Raw genomic sequence first — 21611 nt, 5'->3', positions numbered from 1 at the left:
CTCCTGTGGTCATCTCCTTTGGTTCTCCAGAAGTCTGAGCAGCAGATCTCCTGCTGTGTCAGGTGTGACCGAGTCACAGGAGATTGGAAATGCCTCTTCCTGTTACTACAGCGTCACACCTCCCAGCTCGCTGTTGACGGTTTCTGCTGTGAGCAGTCCAAACGCCCCCGCCACCATATTTTATTTTTTAATTAATTTGAATCATCGTAAGCCTTTCCCGCCTGGCTGCGAGCTACTTCATGTGGAGTGAGCAGCAGGTGATGATGTGGAGAGTCTGCGTTGCTTGGTAACAGATAAAAGCTGCACAAAGGACCACCTTCCACGCCGCACTCTGATTGGCAGCTGCTCGGCGACCCGTTCGCACACAGACGGCGTCCTTGAGACCAAAGCGCGCGCACACACACACACACAGACACACACACACACAGACACACACTGAGCAGCTGTTGTTGAGTTTTTATTGAATGAGTGAAACGTCTACAGAGATGAGGCCTCGCAGGAACAAATCCAGCTGCTTACAGACAAACATCCAGATGTTTTTTCCTCTCTGTACATTCGGTGAGATATGTTCTGAGAAATGAGGCCCGGCAAACACCCCCCCCTCCCCCCCACCAAAAATAAATCAAGAGTCAAATCAAACCCACGCAGGTCCTCATCACACCTGAAGCACACCTGAAACTCCCTCCTCCTCTTTGTGTGAAGGGCTCTTCTGTTCTACTAAAACTGCCGGTCTCATTAATCAATTTCAATCAAAACTGACGTAAATTATCATTATTGATGATTATGGTTATTATTTACATCCAGCTCAGAGACGAAGAGGATCGGTGGTTTCTGACTGCCGTCATTTTAAATGATTCAGCTTTATTGTGCGTCATCACTCAAGCCATTTACTAACAGAATTTTATTTATGTACACTTTTTTTAAACTTTTTTCCCTCTGATAAGTTTCACAAATTATAATTTTCAGATTTTCTCTGATTTGTTTTTGAATATTCTACATGTGTTTTTGACAGAATTCTCTTTTGAAGTTTTTAATTCATTAAAATATTTTCTCAGGCTGTCATTTCCATTTTTCTCAGATATTTTTGACCAATGATTTTAATAGAATTCTTTTATAACGATTTTCCCAAAGAGCTGCGATGGATTTGTAAAGGTGCATTTCACTTAAACGCGCTGGAGCGCCAGTGGAGGACATGTTAAACTCACTCCTGTAAAACAGGAGCATGACGCATTCCCGGCTTTCCCAAAATATTGGAATATAACAGATCTGTCTGAAGTTCAACCGGCCGAGGAGGCTCGAGTCATTTTTCCAGAATTAGGAGCTTCAGCTCAGAAACTCAGTTTTAATAAAGCAGAACCTTCAACTCTTTCCCTCCACTCTCGCTCCGCCCCCTCCCACCTGGATAGTTAAAGCCTAAGTCTATGTTATAAAAAAAAACAAAAACAAACAAACAAAAAACATCACATTGAAAAGAGGGAACAATTAAAATATACATATATTATAAATGTAAATACTCGCTCGGCGGAGCTCAGTCACACTATCGTTGGCATAAGAAAGGATGGATCTGTGTGTGTGTGTGTGTGTGTGTGTGTGTGTGTGTGTGTGTGTGTGTGTGTGTGTGTGTGTGTGTGGGCACGAACACAGCGTTTGAATGAGCGTCACTTCCTCCCCGGACCAAAGAAGAAAAAAGAAGAAAAAGAGGTGTGGCTGATACGAAGGTGTGGCATCGAGTACCAGCTGCCTCCTGATTGGAGGCATCGAGCGGCGCTGAGACTTCTTCCTGTTCAGTCTGGATCTACGATATTTAACCGATGATGTAATAAATAAAGCGCGGCGAGTCGCTCGGACTGAACGGCCTCGTCTGCCGCTCGTGACGGAGGGAGGAGAGAGGGGAGGAAAGGAAAGGAGGCAGGGAAGGAGAGAAGGAGGGAGAGGAGGGGGAGGGTCTAGGCCTGAGCGTTGGTGCCGTTCTTGTCCGGGGGTCCGGTGCTCGCCGGCAGGTTGTTGAGGGACGGCGGGGCCTCGTGCTGCTTGCTGTCGCGACGCGGCGGCATCCTCTCGTTGATGCGGTCCAGCCCTCGCGCCTCCTCGAAGCTCTGGATCTTGTGCTGCGGGTTGAAGCCTTGAATGGCTGCGAGGAAACAGGAAGAGGTTAGACACGAGGAGACGTCAAGCACAGCCGGGTCAGAAGGTCACCGCCAGCGATGGACGCCGCCGTCCAGCTTTACTTTAAAATGTATTTTCAATGTCTGCACGTAATGCTAATATTTTATGACACATTTCAATGATTTGTGTAAAAAAACTTTCCAGTTTTAAGAAATATTTTTTAAAAATTCTGAGATTTTTCTTTAAAATTTCAGTAAAATACTTCTATTACTTTTAACAAATTACATTTAATTTATAAAATAAATTGTCAAAAATGTAAAATGTAAAGAGAACATTTAATCAAAATTATTTTCAGCAATATTTTTGTACTTTAAGGATATTTCTAATTAGTAATATATAATTATGGAAATTATGTTAGTATTATTTAGATATTTTAGTATTTACTATTTAACATTTTGTCATTTTTATTTCAGCAAATTTTAGTAATAAATTAGTATTTTACTACAGTATTTTATTAGCGTGTAACATCATTTAAAATATTTCACTTTTTATTTTATAACTTGTAAGTGTGTGAACTTTTCCTGTCCTGCTGGCTTGTTTCTGACCCGCTGCACAAACACAGTCACTTTTAAAAACAGGAAGAGAAGGTGAGGAAACTTACTTGAAACAGGACAAAGACAGCATGAAGACAAAGAAACAGGTGATCAATAATCAGCTCTCACATTTAGCTCATAAAAGGTTCAGGTTGAACATTAGACACCAACAGCACAGACATATTTCAGAGTGGGTGAACACAGACAGTTACACAGAGAGTCGGAGGGTCGGTTGCATACCTCGTGCCTCTTCTGCCTCTACGGTGGCTGTGTAAGCGTGAGTAGAAGTGCCATGCCAAAAAACCAATGGAGAGAGAGTGGGAACGTTATATATCAATGCATTCAGTCAGTCACGTTATCAGTCCTGTTAACATGGAGTCAATCATCATACAACCCCACCCACCCCCCACCACCCCACCATCCTGACCACAGAGTCCGAGATTAGAGCACAGCTAACATCTTCATTGGGTTTACGGGGGTCTGTCAGAAACGCCACGCTGCCCCGCAAAGACAAACCACCCGCGCCTGACTCTACCGTCATATCAAAGTGACGATTTTGGCGTCTAAACGTGACGCGCCTCCCAATCGGTCCTAATAAGTATAATTAGCCATAAATCCATGAAAATAAGTAAATGCAGTTTGATATGTGCTTGCTTTCCCTGCAGCCGTTTGTCTTTGAAGGCCAGTGTGCTGCAGAGATGTGCACAGGTTGGTCCGTCACAGGAGAATCGAGGCCACTCGACATTTCCACCAGGCTACGTGCTGATGAGGCGGGGGCGGTTTCTCGGCGGTTAGTCTCTCGGTGTGAGTGCAGGCATGGGGCGGTTAGTGTTAGCTGGACTCTGGGTTAGTGTTTGGTGGGATGCTCGGCCGCGCTCGCACTCACCGCTCTGCAGAGTCCGTCGACCGCCGGACAAAACACCGAGGGGCAGCGTCCCCGTCGGGGTCAGCCCCTTCAGCTGCAGTACGCTCTCGTTCTCCTCTCTGCCGACACACAAACACAACATCATTAGAGAGTGTCAGCTGATCGTGTCACCAATGAGGCACAGTTGTTAAAAGTTTACTTCAAAAGCCTCCAGACAGGAAGTCTAAATATGACGGCGTGATGTTTTCAGAGACAGCACAGATGGAAGGAGGAGGTCACTGCTGCACAACAAACCTGAAAGAAGAAACAAGGACTCCTCCTGACCTGGTTCGCCAATATTTGACCAGATTAGCTCTCCAGATTATTGTTTATGATATAACCAGAGCTCAAAGCTCCACACAACCTTTCATAGCCTCCTGTGTGTTTCCTATGTGCCACACAGCAGAAACTAGGAACAAAGCACGTTTGTAGAGCCCCAGCTTTGGAGCCTTTTTAAGCTCCTGCTTAGGTGGAGGTACTCTTTATTAGCATCCACACTGAGATGCAAACACATGCAAACCTCTTTCTCAGTTTTCTGAGGCAAGCTTGTTCCTCTCCACCAGGAGACAAGTCACCTGTTTAGTCTTTTACTGCAGACGATGGTATTTGCAAAAAATAACTGAAACATGAAGTGATTTTCATAAAGAATGACATAAAAGCTTTACCTACCTTCATGCAAGCATTCACAAACAGGACCTCCTATAAAAGTTTATCTGCTGAGCCACATTTTTCTGACGTGGTCAATCACTGGCCTGCTGAGATTTTTTTATTCACCCTTCTAAACTTCATAATAAAGGTGCTGCTCTATCCAGACAACACACGGCTATTTGTTTCTACTCGGCTGATGTCAGTTCTCTGAAGAAGCTAGGGTTGAATTCATTTGTGGCTGAACTAAATGTTTTTACATATTACTACAGAACAGTCACTCTTTTGTGCATTTAACGAACTACTAAATTACTCAAACTGTACAACAAACTGATTTGTTCAAACATAATATTTGTTTAGGTCAAACCCGAGTAACTGAAGCCAAGTCTAAATATCAGGCAAACACACCCTCGTTTGTGTTGGTCAGGTGTGAAAAAAAATCCCACCTTGTCAGTCAGACTTTGTCCAAACCACACCGACTTTTCGCCTGACTACAGCCAAAGCCAATCAGAATTCAGAACGCTTCTGGTACCAAAGACTGTCCATTTCCTAAGATGTCTAAATAATCATGTGCAGATATCTGTTAAACCTGTTAGTTTAGAAAGCATTAATGAGCTTCTGTTAGCAGCAGGTCCAATAAAACACTGCTGAGCTGTTCAGATTCCCGTACACGGGCCAATATATCTGCTTAACTGGTTTAAACTTGACCTGAAATCACCTGAAAGTGTTTTTTCAGGCTTTTGTTCTTTGCACATGTCTGTATCTGTGGTTTTATATCATATCTGATATCCTGGGTGTGGGAGAGTTTCATTTGATTTTATTATAGTCCTAATTTTCATTTTATGATTTGTACTTCAGTAAAAAGACACCAAGCTGTAATGAAACAAAGTTCTCGGTTTAAGAAGTGAGTGCAAACAGAAGTAGAACTAAACTGCTGATAGAGATCAACTCAGTCATAAAGACGGACTCGAGATAAGGTGCCTGCGATGCTTTCCTGAGCCTTAAAATAACAGCAAGACATTTTCTGAAGAGGAGCAGTCACACTTTAAGGACAAATTATTCTGACACACTTCCACAGAATCAAAGGAGGACAAATGTAAACGAGTGAGAAACTCATTAGCCTTAAATCAAAGTGGAACAAAACTCTCAGTACCGTGCTCCAACAACCTCATTATTCCACATTTTAGAGTGACGATTAAAAAAAGAAAGAAAGAAATCATACAGAAAAAGGACTTAAACCCTCTCCTGCTTCTAAACACGGCCCTGATGTTAAAGAGAGTCTCATTTTAGTATAAACTTCACCCAAACCTTCAGGAATAAAAAACACACCTGAGCACGGAGAAGACGCGAGCCATCTTTCCAATCGCCCGGATCTTGTTCCTGATCACCTCCTTCCTGACAGCCGGAGCGCCACCTGAGGAGCAGAATGGAAAAAGTCTTGAAAAGTTTGGTGACATTTGAAATGAAGAACTCGATCTAAACTGCGGAAGCTTGTCAGGGTCGACGAAACGTTCGTAAGGATATCAAGATGAGAGTCTGACTGTTTTTAGAAATTGAGGCAGAACTGGATTTAACCAAGACATCTGCAGAACACAGTGAGCAAAACCTCAGAGCCAAGCAGCTGGGTCGGAGAATTCAACCGTGTGAACCAGCCTTAAATCAGAAATAAGTAACTTGTACACAGAAATAACAAATACACAGACTTTAAAAAAAGTCACATGCATAGAAAAATACACCGAATGTGCAGACTAGTTATGACCTGATGGGAATATATCAATAACTTCTAACTACCACATAATAATATGAGCAGAGGAAAAGTATATTTTTGAGCATACAAATTTGTCTAAAAATTCACAAATTCAGTGAACCGTCACACGAGAAAACAGATGATGCACAGACATATTTAAACCCAATGAACCCGAGCATGTCACCCATGCAGCGAGTTTTCAGTAAGTTTAAAGTATTATGACACATTTATAGTTCAAGTTTAAACAGGAAAGCTGGATTAATTCATTTTTAATTGTCTTATTATCAGCATTAAACGTATCATTCCTCCCAGGGGTGTCAAACATAAGGCCCAGGGGCCGGAATCGCCCCAGAAAAGTAGTTGTCTTTGGTAAATGTGATTGAGGGAATAAATTTTGGACTTTTAACAGTTAAAAACATTTTCTTTCAATCTCAGTTTGCTGCAGTAGATTTCATCCAGTTTATTTTCCTGAGTTTTTTTTTTTTTAATTCCAGAGCTCATCATTCAAAAATACCCAACAGGCTCCTCTTTTTTCATCGTTCCCCGTCCACACAAGTAAAGACTATTTAAAAAATTGTTTCCTCAGTTTCTTGAGCTTCAGGCCGACACTGATCGAGCTGTCGGAGTGGATTCACAGTTCTGCCCATTTCCTGCTCCAGGTTTTTATTCCTGAACACTCGTAGAGCAGCTTTGTATGATGCACAATTCAGAATAATGCTTCTGTATCTGATCCTGAGCCTCAGCTCACTCTGAAACAAGCTTTTTTAGCTCATCTTCCTTTAAGGAAACCATGTTCTGATTGTCTGCACTGGTAAACAAAACTTTGACTCTCTGTGACATCACAAAGATCCAAGACTAGAGGAAGCTGTGATAACCTCAGTGTTTAATGCACACGCACACAGCTCAATGTCGTCTTCCTTTCAGAGACCTGCTGAAGTGTTCTGAGCATTAATGATTAATTCAGAGGATGAAATAATCTGATAATCTGAGCTGACCTGTAACTCTGACGGAATAAAACATTTATTTCTTCCTGAATCAGTAAGATTGTAAACCCCACAGCAGGTATCTCCTTCATCTTCCTCATAACCGTCTCATTGTTAGCAGAGATTATCACAGTAATAATCAGCCAACCACAGAGGGGGCGGGGCTAATAGCGACTGCGCTCTCGCAGTTATGAGCCAAACTCGCTCTAACAGCTGCCGCCACACATCGACTTCCCTCAGGGTTTCACTTCCTCCCTGGGCCCCAACGCATCTGATTCATTTACATTCAGTGTTAAGCACCCGCTGCAGGTCGCCATGGCAACACGCCAGATACTACTGACATTTTTTTTTCTTTTTTTAAAAGCTTCTCTGACTCGCCGGCCTCCACAGTCAGCCTGTCAGCAGCTAATAAAACACCCCAGAGCACCATCTGGCTGGCACACAGCACTTTCAGTGAAGCTGATCTAAACCAGAACATCTCAGCCCTGCTCTCTATGACATCACAGAGATCCAAAAGTAGAAAAAAAAAAAAAAAACAGGGGTAAACTGAGTGTTCAGAGCAGTGTGCATGCTGAGCTTTGGGCTCACAGAGATTACTGAACACAGACTGAGCTCATGATTAGATATTTTACCATGAAAGTCCCACTGGAACAGCAGAGACATGAATCAGATCCACTTTACATCAGCTCGACTGTAAGAAAACTAAAGCTTTCAGCACAGAGTCGTGTTTTTATCACCGCCATCAGAGGTCAGTGTCGTGTGTTCAAGGATAGTCTGATATCCTGTCTCACTGCTGCGAGCTGCACTTTATCTAAGAAAACCGCACAGAATTCACTGTGAAGACAGTGAAAATAAAACGTGTGAACCTGCTGCAGGAGGTATGTGTGACACCCTCGTGACCATGTGAACCTAACATGACAAGAAATACAAAGGTGCCAAACTGCCGTCCGTGCAGGTCGAGCCTTACTGAGCGCGTGTGGAAACTAAATGGGGGTGGCTAAAGGCGTTCTTACCCTCGCCCGTGTCGTCGGCTTCGGATAGGAGCTCGTCATCGGAGCAAATGTTCAGCACGTTCACCAGCATCTCCGTCACTGTTTCAGAGGACACACACGGCGGCATGTCTGATTGGTTATCACAGAATGCAAACTTTAGAAAGATCCTCCCTCCTCTTTGACCCTCACCTTTCTCTCCAACGAAGGGCAGAGACCAGGTGAAGACATCCATGAAGTTGGGCAGCCAGTAAGGATGAGGGGAGCAGTTAAACTGCCGGATGTTCATCACATTGTTTTCGTATTTCAGCACCGCCGCTGAGGACCACACACACACACACACACACACACACACACACACACTCTCATTATCGCGACTCCATCAGCCTGCCTCCTGCTGTCATGTTTTCCCTCCTCCTCTGGTCCTCTTACCTTTGTTGTTGTACACATCCAGGTAGTTGGGAGCCGAGAAGATTGTGATTAAAGAAGGAAACCCCGTCGTCTGACTTTTCCTGTACATTCGATACCTGCAGGAGACAAATGGACGGTGCTTTAAAAACACTGCACTTCCTCTAACGTCCACGAGCGCGCACACGCACACACACACACACACAGTCATGAAAACACACTTTTGTTTATAAACAGCCGTAATGAACTCACCCAGCGTCCTGAGCTTCATGTGCTCGTATTACAGACAGCAGGTTATTGTTCATCAGAAAGTCACAGACTGCCGGGTAACTGAAACACAAACACGACAAGAAGAAGAGTTTTAAAGAACGACTTTTACAAGACACACACACACACACACACAGATGGAGGTGATCTCAGTGAATGTGACGAGCATCAGAACCGCCTCCTCCAACCCGCCGCAGTTACCATGACAGCTAAGAGGGCTGCTCAAACTGGAGTATGACAAGCGATGCTGAAAGCGCTAAAATTAGGATTAATTAAGGTCGGGGCTTTACACGGGGGGGGGGATCAGATCCTCACAGAAATGCCAGCTCACTTCAGAAAATTATACCCAACACACACCCACACGCGCGCGCGCGCGCGCGCGCGCACACACACACACACACACACACACACACACACACACACACACACACACACACACACACACTCTTCCTGTTTAGTTTTTTTTCTTTAATCCACACTCACTCAACTAAAAGCAAAGCCCAGAAATGCATCCCCTTCATCACTTGACTAAAGTTCAAGAAGATGATTCATTCAGCAAACCACATATTAAAGAAGATGGAGGCGCCTTCATGAAGCTCAGTCTGCATGGGTCAGGTGTTCAGGTGATGTCACACAATCATCGCTTAAACCTGAGTTTAAGCCTGAGCCTGAGGCCACCAGCATCATGGAAGCCCAAGGCTTACAGTTGAGGAACATTTCAATTTATTTTTGTGTAACACCACATCACAACAGCAGTTACCTCAGGGAGCTTAATAAAGACCCCACAGTTATCACATGACACCCTTTGAGCAAACGCTTGGCGACATTGGAAAGAAAAAACTCCCATTTAACAGGATGAAACCTCCAGCAGAGGTCACCGATGCTCCGCATCAGGAAGTGCAAGAAAACATTCCGTCTTAAAAACTGCAGGGAGCTATCTGTTTACTGAATTCCTGTTTACTTTAATAAAGGATACACTTCCTGTATCAGTGATTGATAGAAGCACTTTTATTGAGCAACGTTTCAAAAAAGAAAAAAGAAAAAAAGAAACCCCAGACCTTTTTTCTGACCCTAAAAATAGAGACGGGAAGTAAACATCTGATGCTGCTGCCTCTGTTCTTGAATTATTTCACGTTAAAATCGATGCAGCGTCACATTTTTCCTCTCACTGTATATGTGGCCTCCACCCTAAGTAAGGCCGTCTTTACTTCCTGTAGTGGTGTGGGTCTGTGTGGATCCTCCCAGTCAGTCGTGTCCAGTGGTGGGTCTGAGACGCCGTCTGAAGCGACCCAGATGCTCGCTCAGGTTTGTGTGTGCTGACTCGGTAATAAAGGCCAGACGGCCGCAAACATGCTCGCTGTAATGAGTTCTGTAAATGTCGAGCTACTGAAACAAACTAATGGTGGATAAAAGAGGCTTAGGAGCAGCTTTCGTCGCCCTGTGACTTCCGAGCAGTGTCAACGCTGCAGATTCAGCTCAAATATTAAGACAGAGCAGGGAATGCTAATATTTATTTTCAGTATCTGTGTGACAGCGGATTTAACGGCACTCACTTATCCACAGATAAGCCATTGTTTGTAAAAGCTTTAATCAGCTCGGATTAACAGAGCGCTCTGCTTTTTGGTGCTCGGGCGGCAGCGGGGTGGCTTGTACCTGTAGAAATAAGAGCAGCCTCTGACACTGTTGTGGCAGAAGTGTTCCTGGGTCTTCTCTGAGCCGTAGTCCTCGCCCGGGTCCGACCACAGCAGGTCGCACATTGGCCCGAATGCCGGAGGCTCCTTAAACCGGTCCAGCTGGAAAAAACAGATAATTTAAACTCTAAAAGTGAATGTGTTTATAAACCACCGCCATGAAGAGTAAATCGTTTCCAGCTCTGATTCTTCGCCTGCCGGCTCTTCTAATATCTTGATGCATTCTCAATCATCCAGGTAAGTAAATCCCAAGAGGCTGATTCTGTTCATCTGGACGTAGCATTTTCAGAATGTTTTGTCACTCATCACTCATTAAGGATCAAGGAACTAACCTCACAGCCCCTTTGTTCCTTCAGTGGGCTGGTTTCAGTCATTATGCAAATGTACTGTTTATAAGATTGTGGAAACCTGCAGTCAGCTGAGACTGAAGAAGTCACTTGGATGAGTGACGAAAGCTTCTCCCACTAAAAACACTACGTCCAGATGAACAGAATCAGCCTTTTAGGACAAGAGCCAAACTCTCTCTCAATAACTCTCTCACTCTTCCTAAGGCCCTCCTCCCTAAAAGCACACTTTCTTCTGATTGGCTGACCCAAGTAAGCCAGCCATGGGCCAGCACATGTCGTAAACAAAGAATTCAGTGAAGTCAGATTTAGGCTTGTGGTTTATAAACATTTACAAACATTTACGTTATTATTAGAAATCGATGAAAAATGCAAAACTTCAAACTATCAGTGACGTGCCTACTGAAGACTCTGGCTGTCAGCCCTTCGTGATGTAACACGTCTCACCTTTCGTATGTCATCCAGGCAGGTGATCTCAGGGCTCAGACCTCCGTGCACACACAGGAACTGCTGGTTGAGGAGGGCGGCCAGAGGCAGGCAGTCAAACGCCTCCATGCAGGCATCGTATACACGCTCAGAGTACTTTATCTTACCTGGAAACACACGCACACCAAGGTCAGCTGCAGTCAGATAAGCGGTCTCTGATGCTGGTGTGTGAGGACAAACACTTACACTCCTGCTTGAAGGTGAAGTACTCTGTGAGATGTCGGCACTCGTGGTTGCCTCTGAGGAGGAAGAGGGTGTTGGGATGGTTGACCTTCAGGGCCCACAGGTACAGTACACACTAGAGCAGGGTGATATGGCCAAAAATATTTATCACGATATATATTTGAAAATTTGCGATAACGATATAACTGACGATATAATTGATGCGAGACAAAATACAACTCCACAACTTTACTAGCGCAAAAAAACACCATCCATTTATTTTCACTTAAACAAGAAGCTGTTTTTTATGTGCATTAAAGCTATATAAAAATTTAACAGTGCAAATGCAAATTCCTTGCTGAAAGTTTAACCAAAAGGCATTTCCAGTAGAAATGGGCTGATATATCCTGAGCATAACCATGTATAATATCCACTGAAGTTAAAAAGAGTTGCTTTGCAACATTAAACTGCAGTGTGCCAAATAAAAAAAGTCAAATACATATTTTTCGGACCATAAGGTGCACGGGATTATAAGGCACATTAAGCGAAACAAAGCAGTCAGATAAATCAAACTTTATTCAACTCATTCTTCTTGCTTCCTCCACTTCTGTACCATTGATTCATTAATGCTGTATTCTATCACAGCTGCTCTATTCCCATGTTGTTGCACTATATTAATGACTAACCTTCTATTGTGGATGGATTATCTCAGTTGTTCTCCTGACTAAAGTTTGGTCCGTTTACAGCATCCTGCTATGCGATTGCATTTGTCTCTAACCATCAGGAAACTTCACGTTAACTTTTATTGAGTGGAAAAGTGTTAGCCTTGATTCCTCCAGCTTCACTGTTTGTTATGCTAACATAGCTGTGTCGCTAGCGATCACGTAGCACATCATTGTATACCAGCTAGCCCAACTTCAGTAACCTTACAAACGTCACTGCTGTTTAGTTTCCTGTCTTCATTTATGTTGGAAGTGATAGCAGAGCTGTACATTTGAATTTTTTCAGAAATCTCTCAGTCAGAACATGCTATATCATGCTTAGGTAACTAGCGAAACTAGCGAGCTAACTTCCGCTAGCTTCCTGCTAACTTCTAACTCCGTTAAATGTAATAAATTCTGTTTTCATGTATGCCTGGATCTTAAACTTCATAGTTACACCTGGTAAAGCAGCAATGCTGATCATTTTATTAAAGATGAAAGAATTTAGACAGTTTTTAACTCTTAGTGATGCTGCAGTGTTTGTTTGACTTCGGGACCTGAAGCGGAGGCAGTTTAGGACCCAGATTACTCCCAGATTTACGAGCACCTTAGTCCGACAAATACGGCAATAACGACGGCCGCTTGCGTGTTCTACAAAAAAAATGTGCTTTGTTGTGTATCTGACGGACAAACACCAAACCAGTTCCACATCACTGAAGTGGCACCATTTTTACAAGCTAATTCTGGTTCATCCGTTTCACTCAACAATCGGCCATGTGCGTATGAAAAAGGCACTGCGCATGCGCGTTTGACCCATATTCTATCGCGATATTTTATTTTCCTATCGTTGCCTAACATTATACCGGTATTACCGTGAACGGTATAATATGGCCCAGCCCTAGTACACACTGCAGTAACGCACACACACACACACACACACACACACACACACAGGGTTAATAGTGAGAAACACCATCAAATGACTCCACGTGAACAGTTCTCTAAGACTGATGGTGTTAACCACTCCTGGGTCCAAATTCTCCTTCAGTTAAACAGTCCAGCTGTTGTTGTGAGTGATGTGAGCTTTTAAAGTGGGGAGAGGCAAGACCGTCATGGTGAAAATAAAGCGCAAACATAAAAGGTTTACGCTGAATGTGACATAATAATCAGGATGATAACGTTGGATTATCATTCCCGGTTCACCGCCATGACTGAAGGCGGAGGCCGGCGGAGGAGGCGGTCTGCAGGCTGTGAGATGACTAACAGCAGCCCGATGCTGTGGGATGATCCGCCGCTGTTTACTGACTCTGACAGATTCATTAATTATGGGGGATTAGTCGATGCCATTATTGATCGCTACAGGCCGGGGCCGACAGTCCTCGAGCAGAAACTCTCGGTGCAGAGGGAATACGAGTATCAAGGAGAAACCTTCATCTCCATCAGGGAAAGAGCTGCTGAAGCACTGACATGCAGTAAACCGGCAGCTGACGGACGTCATCCTCAACCTCCAAACAAACCCACGGATCCTTTCAGCTGCCACTCACTCCTCCTGTGTTTTTGTGCACCACCTGTTTCAATTTAATGTTTTTTCTGCTCTGAAGGCGTCGAGCTGTTCAACTGAGCCGAGCGCAGAGGAAGACGAGAAGAATAACGAGTGCTGGAGTCGGGCTGCGTGCACGCTGTCATTCCTACATGCGATTATGTAACTTCATGGCGCTGGTAAAGCCACGGCTTGTGTCAGACATGGGTGACTTTACGCTCGTGTTCCCTTTGTTAGTAAAAGAGCAGCGGCACGCTTCACCATTCAGCCTTTGAAAGATGAGACTGGAGAGAACAGCAGGAAAACAGCAAGACAAAATAAAACTACACAACCTCAAAGAGACAGGAGATGACCTCAAACTGCTTAAATTAATTTTAAAAATTGAGGAATTATCCTCAAGAATTTCTGGTTTGTGGCTAAAAAGTGAAGATTTTTAGCAGTAAATGAGGTTCCTCTTAGTTTATGGATAATCTGCAAAACTGTCTTTTCTCCAGAGAGCAAACAGTTTGTGCATCAGTCTGCAAACATGTTTATTTGTGCTACAACGTTTTAACACGGGGGCCGACTCACTGCTGCCTGTGCTGGACGTCACAGGAACTGAAGCATGTGGTGCTGCCATGATCATGTGGTATGACTAAACACTCAGATTTGAGCTGCAGTTAAAACTTCTGAGAGACTTTTTCTGCCCAATTAAATGTCTGAAAAGGTCAAAAAACACAAAAGACATTAGAGCAATCAGCTGATTCAGCCGTGACTCCGAGTTGGGACACGCAGCACGCCGTTCGGTCTGCGGCTGTTGAGTCGTCTGGAAAACGAGTCTTAACAGAGTTCAGCCAAGCATCTGCTGCTGCAAACTGAGTGTGACTTTGAAACAGGACGATGACACATGGCGTCTCTGAGGTCCAGACAGAGCTGAGGAGGAGGAGCAGCTCCAGGATGTCCACTAATCCCAAACAAGGAAGCACGACGGCAGCCATACAAATGTCAGGAGCTCCATGCGAGAAGACGCCCGGTGCTCCCTCTGATGGGGCGCAGCTGGAGTTTGAGTGTGTGTGTTTGTGTAAGTGTATGTGTCTAGCAGGGTGTGTTTGTGTGGAAGAGTGGGTGTGGCAGTCAGGGCGGCGAGGGGGCAAACAGTGTGCCTTTTATTACCCATGACTATTTAAAGATGCCCTGCAGAGACGTGCGGGCCGAGTCTCCAAATGTCACGCCAGGATTTCTGCACCAACACATCCTGACAACTCCAACACAATAAACAAGACGACTCCGAGCTCCGCACACACTCCCACAACACCCAAGAAGGCTGAAGACGCACAGCAAACCTGGACGGGTATAAGTACGCAGGAGCCAACGAATAAATGAGAGAAAGCCCCAACTGCCAACTAATACCCACAAAACAACCCAAAAAAGATTCAAGACAAGCACAAAAGAAAGACCGAAAACAAGAGCAAAAAAGAAGAAGAAAACAACCCGAAGACATACAAAGTGACCCAAAAAACAAAAAAATAATGAAAAAGAGACACAAAACAAGAGCACAAAAAGTATAAAAAGGCAACAAAGAAGCACAAACGACATTTCTTTCCTGTGCCGAGGAAGCTACAGACACGCACCTCGATGCTGAAGTAGCCTCGGTCTACGTAGTCCCCGAGGAACAGGTAACGGGTGGTGCTGGGGGACCCACCCACCTCGAAGAGCTTCATCAGGTCGAAGAACTGACCGTGGACGTCTCCGCACACTGCACATACAAACACAACAAGCTCAGCGTTACTACAGCTGCTTTCAGACACAGGCTGAGCTGAGAGGAGGATAATTATGAGCTGCCGCTCATGCAAAGCTGTAACGTTAGCGTTAGCAGACCGTGTTCTTTCATCACTAACAAAGAGGAAAACATGCTGGTGATAAATTCTCAGCTGACATCTTTAAATGTCTCTGCACGTCGCTGACATACCGAGTGGGCGGGGTCAAGGCGAGGGTTTACCTGTGATGGGGGCTTCCACCTCAAGCATGCATTTCTCCTGCCGGAGGATGGCGGCACCCTCGTTGATGATCCGCAGGGCCGCCTCCTCCTCCAGCCGACCCTCCTTTACCAGATGGGCCTTAAGCACCTCCAAACTGGGCCTCCCGTCCACGTACAGCTCTTTGACCGTCAGGCGGTCTCCAGGAGGATACGGCACGGCTGCAGAAAGATGAAAGAGAGAAGGGACACGGTTACACTGTGACCTCATACAGAACACACAAAACATTCACCCTTTACTTTAAAGGGGCTCCATGCTGCGTTCAGGGACAGAATTGTTACTTTTTAATGATGATATTTAATGATATTGAACAGGAACTCGTATTCCTGTCCTGCTGACAGGTGATCGCTTGCTGTAATCTTTAATAAAGGTTGGTCCGCTGTTCGGGTGTTTTCTGGCTGTTCTTGTGCTGTAACATTCCCACGCTCAGATAACGCCTCGTTAGGACTGCTCTTATCATCAGCGAGGTCACGACGTGCCTTTGCAGCACACCTGAGATCACCCGGGTACCCGCAGCTTTGTTTGCAAAGCGCAGGCCCACTGACTTCAAATCCAAACTTATCCAGGTCACACCTCAGAGCCAACCACGCAAGCCCACAGGCAGATCAGCGTCGGTGAGGTGTCCGCGGCATGTCGGGGCTCGTCCTGAACACAAAGCAGCAGAGTGTGGCGGCACGGCCCAGCCCTGCAGGAAATACCAAGCAGCTTATTTCAAGAAAACCCGTCGCTGCTCACAGAGTCCAGCAGGCAGGGCCGAGCTTCTACACCCACGGTTACTAACGTTCCTTCACCGCGATGTTAAAGGTGTTTGGACCAACGCTGTAAAACCGCTGCTGTAACAACTGTTACTGAGCAGCTGAGCCCGAGCAGCTGCACTGCAGCAGGAATCAGAATCACAGTTAAAGAATAAATAAAATATATAAAAGCAGGAGGAGAAGGACACATGACATGACTGTCTGCTCTCACCTGCACGGTCCAGGTCATGTGATACATTTATGACCTGGAATCACCTGTCTGTCTGTCTACATGAACTCAGTGACGGTGCGGTCAGAGAGGCGGGTCAGTGTGCGCTGTGATTGGTCACAAACATGTATTTTGTGTTTTTATCACCTTTCCCCGCCACACCGGCTCCGACCGCCCAGTTCACCTGCTGTGAGGTCAGAGGCTGTTTGGTCACCTGACTGCTGCGGTGACATAAACATGGTGATGCGAGCTTTGCACCGAGAGGAAGTTCTAAGAAGACGGGAGCAATCACGCAGACACTGAATATTCCTGAACACTCGCTCCTGGCACGGCGCACTAGATCAGCACGCAGCGCTGAAACCAAACCAGGCCGCACGTGTTCAGCCAATCACGTCGCAGCTCCTCGTGAACTGGTTCATCGAAGTAAAAGCAGCTGCGAGTCCCCACCAGACAAATTTATCTGCCCGACAACTCGGAGAGTGGAGTGTGTGAAGAGAGAGAGAGAAAAACAAAACCACGATTGTGAAAAGGAGGTGTTGCCGACCGCTGCAGGAAGTGGTATTCAAATAACCATCAGCAGGAGGGACACAGGAAGAGTGAAACTGCTCAGACGCTTAGTAAACTCAGGCGCTGCCGCCGCCCCGCGCTTTGTTTGCTGTTGAAGCCACGCGGCTAGTCAAACATAAGCAAAGCAGCGAGCCGGCCCAGCACAGACGGCCACTTGTTTCTGTCTGTGCCGCCAGCGAGCAAACACCAGCAGGACACACAGAATCAGACCTGAGTGCAAAGAAACTTTATTTAAACACAAGCAACAGCAACGACAGAACCCACGGACTGAAGCCCACATGCCAAACATGGAAGACCCCCCCCCCCCCCTTTCTTTATGGGGGGGGGAGGGGGTGGTCAGTGCTGTCTATGGACTGGTCTGAGGCCAAACCATCACAGCTAAGGCTTCAGTCTGAGTCTCACATTAACGCCGCCATGCAAACATCTGCACAGACGAGAATGAGAACTCGTTAGATAAGGAGCTCATTTTCATCTTGTTTGAATATATATGAACTCACAGCTTCCTGCAGCCGATGCAGCCATCGATAACGAGCAATGTTAACGTGACCAACAGAGAAAAGGAACTGCTCAGGAACAAACCCCACACAGCCGAATAACCCAAACTGACTCATCCACACAAGTTAGAGCAGGTCGGGCTGCCAGCTTCACATTACTGTTAATAACCTGCAGTTGTGTGTGTGTTACTTTCAGTCTTGCCTCGAGTTCATACTTGAACACCTCTGCACGACTTCACGCATCTACCACAAATCGAGGTCAAACGCTAGCGCCTGTTAGCTTCAGCGTCACACCTGAGGAGCAGCTCTGTCATCACCTGGATGGTTACCACCTCCTTCCCATCCTCCCTCTGCTCCACTCTGCGTGTGAGGAGATGCACCCACAGCAAGGCTAAGAGCTGCGAAAGGAGAAACTAACGTGAAGACTCTCATACTGAGCTCCAATCACACCGTAAATACCTAAATACCTGTCTAACTTCATGTGACCCTTAAAGTGCTGCAGATGTGCACCCTTTTGACTGCACAACGCCCGAACGTACAGGGTGAGGGTCGGCGTGTACCCCTGAGCGGGACAGGCCCCAGACGGCACTCCGTGTTCGGGCCCACCCCAAAAAGTCTCATACCACCTTAACAGATCAGCATTTTCCTTCCTTTTGATGTTTGATGGAATAACCATAAGATTATAGGCTTTGGAGACCGTGCTGACCCGATTCTCTGTGGGTGGAGTGGACGGGGTCCAGGGTGGAGCTCCATCACAGTGGCCAGGACAGCAGAGCAATCCTGCTGCATCCTCCAGCCCGGCTCCATCAATCATGAATGAGGACAGAATCATTACACATGCCGAGCGAGGCAGACGGCCCGACTGATTCGATTACCATCGGTAACTAAGCCAAAAGGCCAGAACACACGCGCGCACACACACACACACACACACACACACACACACACAGGGTTCAACAGGAAGCTGCAGATTGGGCTGCTGTGATGAACTACAGCCATCAGCAGCACGCTGCTCAGCCTGAAGTAATTACATAATTCAATCGAGCTGATTCAGGGCTGCAAACAACACGTGGAAACATCCCAAAGAAAATTCCCAGAATCCAAGTAGGAGCTGTTCTCTGTGACCATTCCTAACCCAAACAGCAACCAGGTTGTCATCAGAGAAAACCAACAGTGAGGCTGAGTGCTCAGGGCAGCTTATCAGAAGGATAAGGTTCTGGACTTCTAAAAACGAACTGATAAACTCTTAGAGTGGATCTGGAAATCCATCCAGGTATTCCTGGAAGAGTTGTTGTGATGGTGCTCCCAGATAAACAATCAAAGGTGATTCTGAGCAGGTAAATCCAATCAGAGCCGGCCGTGTCGGCTTCCTGAGCGGCGGCACCGGCGTTAAGGAGGTCTGTGTAATGACCAGTGGCCCTCCTAAGCTTCTCAAACCCGGTGAGCATATCAAACATGACCCCACCTGCTGCTTCACCCGACACCACAATGACTCAGAGAGAAAGCCGTTTTATTCTCCAGCAACCACCAAACTGGGCTCCAGCGATGGCCCATCTGTGCAGTGCTCCTGATCAATCAGCATACATTAGCCGGCCTAACAGTCAAGTCGAAAACACGCTAAAAACTCTCAAATTCATTGATGCTCGGAGCAGCAGGAAGTTATTTTAGGCTTCAGTGATTCAACAGGAACCAGAGTTCACAACCCAACGCCGCCCGTTTGGAGCCAACTCCTAATAGCTTCATTACTTCCTGTTTCATCATGAAGAAATGATAACGACATTGAACTTAATAATTTTATTCATCTACTGTGTAATAAGCAGGTCTTATAAAACAGTAGATGTTGGTGAGGAGCGGTGTCTCTCAGACTCATGGGCCTTCTTGCAGATGAAAAGTTCTGTTTAAATCTAACAGGATAATTTCATTGGTGGCTAAAGTGGCCAATAACAGCTTTTTAAGGTGCCATCAAAAACTCCAAAAATAAAATAAAAGCAGAAGTAAAGAGAGACACTATCCACCACCATTTTAATATTATTAATATTTTTTCCTGATTGATAATAATAATAATAATCATGTGGTTATACACTGTGAAATCGCCACAATCATAGCATAACTAACTAAATAATTTGTGAAATTAAATGGTAGAACATTTCAAATATAAACTAAAACACTAATGATACAATAAAAAAAACTAAAATATAAATGAAAAAAAATCCAAAATAAAGATGAACTGAATTATAAAATATAAAAAATAAATAAAAATATTTTCATTAAATTATAATAAATTCAATTCAATTGATAGGTCTTTAAATGTGGGGCGTGTGTGCTGGGGTTGGGAGAGCCCGTGATGCTGAGCAGGAGGTTGCCTCCGGGCTCGGATGGGCTCGTCTCGGGGGTGTTTGTTCTGCAGAGCGGTGAAGCACCAGCTGCTGCCTCTCTGAGAGCTCTGAACACCGCAGAGAAAAACCGCAGCAGCAGAACGTGGCTTAGTCCTCCACACAAACCTCAATTTCAAACTAATTTTCCATAAACACACACAGCGGGGCAGATTGGGGGGCGGGGGGGTTGATGAGGCCAGTTTATTCACCCCCTGAACCATTACGAGGCCAGCTGCCTGCCGCACACGGGGCGGTGTATACCCGCGGACAGGATCCAGGTATCCGCGGCGTCGTGCGGACTTTCCGCGTGAACCTAAGCATCGAGCGTGGCTTGACGGCGGGCTGTCACACCGCACACCTACATCTGGAGCTCCGGGCTACTAAGCTAAAAGGCTAAGTTATTAGCCGCCGCGGCATCGATTAGCGGGCTGATTGATTGGCCGGACTGCCTGTTTCCCCCTGCCTGATGGAAGAGGCGTTAAAGCGGGCAGCTCGGGGAGAAGTCACCGCTAACTGCGGCTCTGACATCCAGCTGCTCACATTTAGCGAAGCCATTAGCCCCGACACCCGTCAACTTCCTGCCCCAGGAACGCGCTCTGAAGCCGGATAGTCACGTACCTTTGACGGGCCGCTCCGTGGTGGAGAGTTTGCTCTGGTCTTTGGCCGACATGCTCCCTCCCTGCGGGCTGCGGGCCGGAAAACAGGAGAAATTCCGAACTAAACTGGACCGATTCTTCCTGACGAGCTAGCAGGCTAGCTGGAGCGAGCTAGCCGCGCTAGCTGGTGGTGGGGCTGGGAGCGGCGGCGGCAGCGCGTCCCTCCGCGTACAGGGCAACCGAACCGAGCCGAGCTGGAGTCAGACCTGACCAGGGTAGGGAAGAGGGAGCGAGGGCGTCCGTTTCACCGACAAACCGGAGCCTCTCCGCTCTGCCCTACTCCTCTCTGCGGTGCGGTGATGCCGACCCCCGGTCCAGGCAGGAAGCGGCCCGGGCAGCAGCGCCGATCTCTGGCTTCAGCAGCACCGAGCGGCGCGGCGGATCATGTCTCGGCTTTATCCCGTTATTCTCGGACAAGGTGCATCTGTTCCAGGCCGCTGCGCTTCAGTTTTTTCCTGTCGTGATCCGATGTGTCGCCCAGACCCTCTGTCGGATTACAATAATCCGCCGCAAGCGGATTTCCTACAACATGGCTCAGCGCGGGCGGGGGGTTGTGGGTAATGTAGTATTAAAGCGGTATGAATGCGCCTCCTTCAGAGCCCACTCAGCGCGTGCACCGCACTGTCAATGGAAAATAACTGCATAAATAAAAACACTGCTGTCTACGGTGTGAATAAATAAATAAAATAAAAATACACAATGTACGGAAAATAATAATAATCTCTAATAAAAATACGAATAAAAAAAATACAAATACATTAATAAAAAAATACACCCTACAGAAAAATTTAAGAAATATAATTAAATAATAAACACACTACGGAAAATAAAAAGTTTGAGTCAAAAATAATATTGAATAACCACTGTCTGTGGGGCAAAATAAATTAAAATGCAGTGTCTTTGGGATAAAATTAAAAATAAACAAATGAAAAAAAGGGGGAAAAAATCATTAAAAAAAGCGTAATATAAAATAAG

At 45.8% G+C, this 21611-nt stretch overlaps 1 protein-coding gene across 2 annotated transcripts; it reads right to left on the bottom strand.

Annotated features, from left to right (window-relative positions):
- Window positions 1-444: 444 nt before the first annotated feature.
- ppp3ccb (protein phosphatase 3, catalytic subunit, gamma isozyme, b) lies at window positions 445-21201 on the bottom strand. Of its 2 annotated transcripts, none has more exons than XM_063478929.1 (14): window positions 20599-21201; window positions 15545-15742; window positions 15177-15301; window positions 11350-11461; window positions 11125-11270; window positions 10296-10435; window positions 8628-8705; window positions 8400-8494; window positions 8160-8285; window positions 7992-8069; window positions 5578-5662; window positions 3586-3683; window positions 2940-2966; window positions 445-2131 (listed from the first exon to the last, which is right to left on the bottom strand). In XM_063478929.1, exons 1-14 carry the CDS (start codon window positions 20648-20650, stop codon window positions 1947-1949), a joined length of 1545 nt encoding a protein of 514 aa, XP_063334999.1. In that variant the 5' UTR covers window positions 20651-21201; the 3' UTR covers window positions 445-1946. The 2 variants fall into 2 exon arrangements, with proteins under 2 accessions (XP_063334999.1, XP_063335000.1); XM_063478930.1 differs by having other exon boundaries at window positions 445-2122; window positions 20599-21200.
- Between the last annotated feature and the right edge of the window lie 410 nt (window positions 21202-21611).

This window comes from Pelmatolapia mariae, linkage group LG7 (genome assembly GCF_036321145.2).
Source record: "Pelmatolapia mariae isolate MD_Pm_ZW linkage group LG7, Pm_UMD_F_2, whole genome shotgun sequence".
In the NCBI taxonomy this organism is placed as follows: Eukaryota; Metazoa; Chordata; class Actinopteri; order Cichliformes; family Cichlidae; genus Pelmatolapia; species Pelmatolapia mariae.
This window is presented reverse-complemented; position numbering and strand designations above follow the sequence as displayed.

What these genes read in the sequence shown, in the direction of transcription:
- ppp3ccb (XM_063478929.1), bottom strand. Translation starts at nt 20,650, where the DNA reads ATGTCGGCCAAAGACCAGAGCAAACTCTCCACCACGGAGCGGCCCGTC. An exon ending in GCCTGGATGACATACGAAAG is followed by an intron (nt 10,436 to 11,124) that starts GTGAGACGTGTT and finishes TGTTTTTTCCAG; the next exon opens with CTGGACCGGTTTAAGGAGCC. An exon ending in AGCCGACGACACGGGCGAGG is followed by an intron (nt 5,663 to 7,991) that starts GTAAGAACGCCT and finishes TCTGCTCCTCAG; the next exon opens with GTGGCGCTCCGGCTGTCAGG.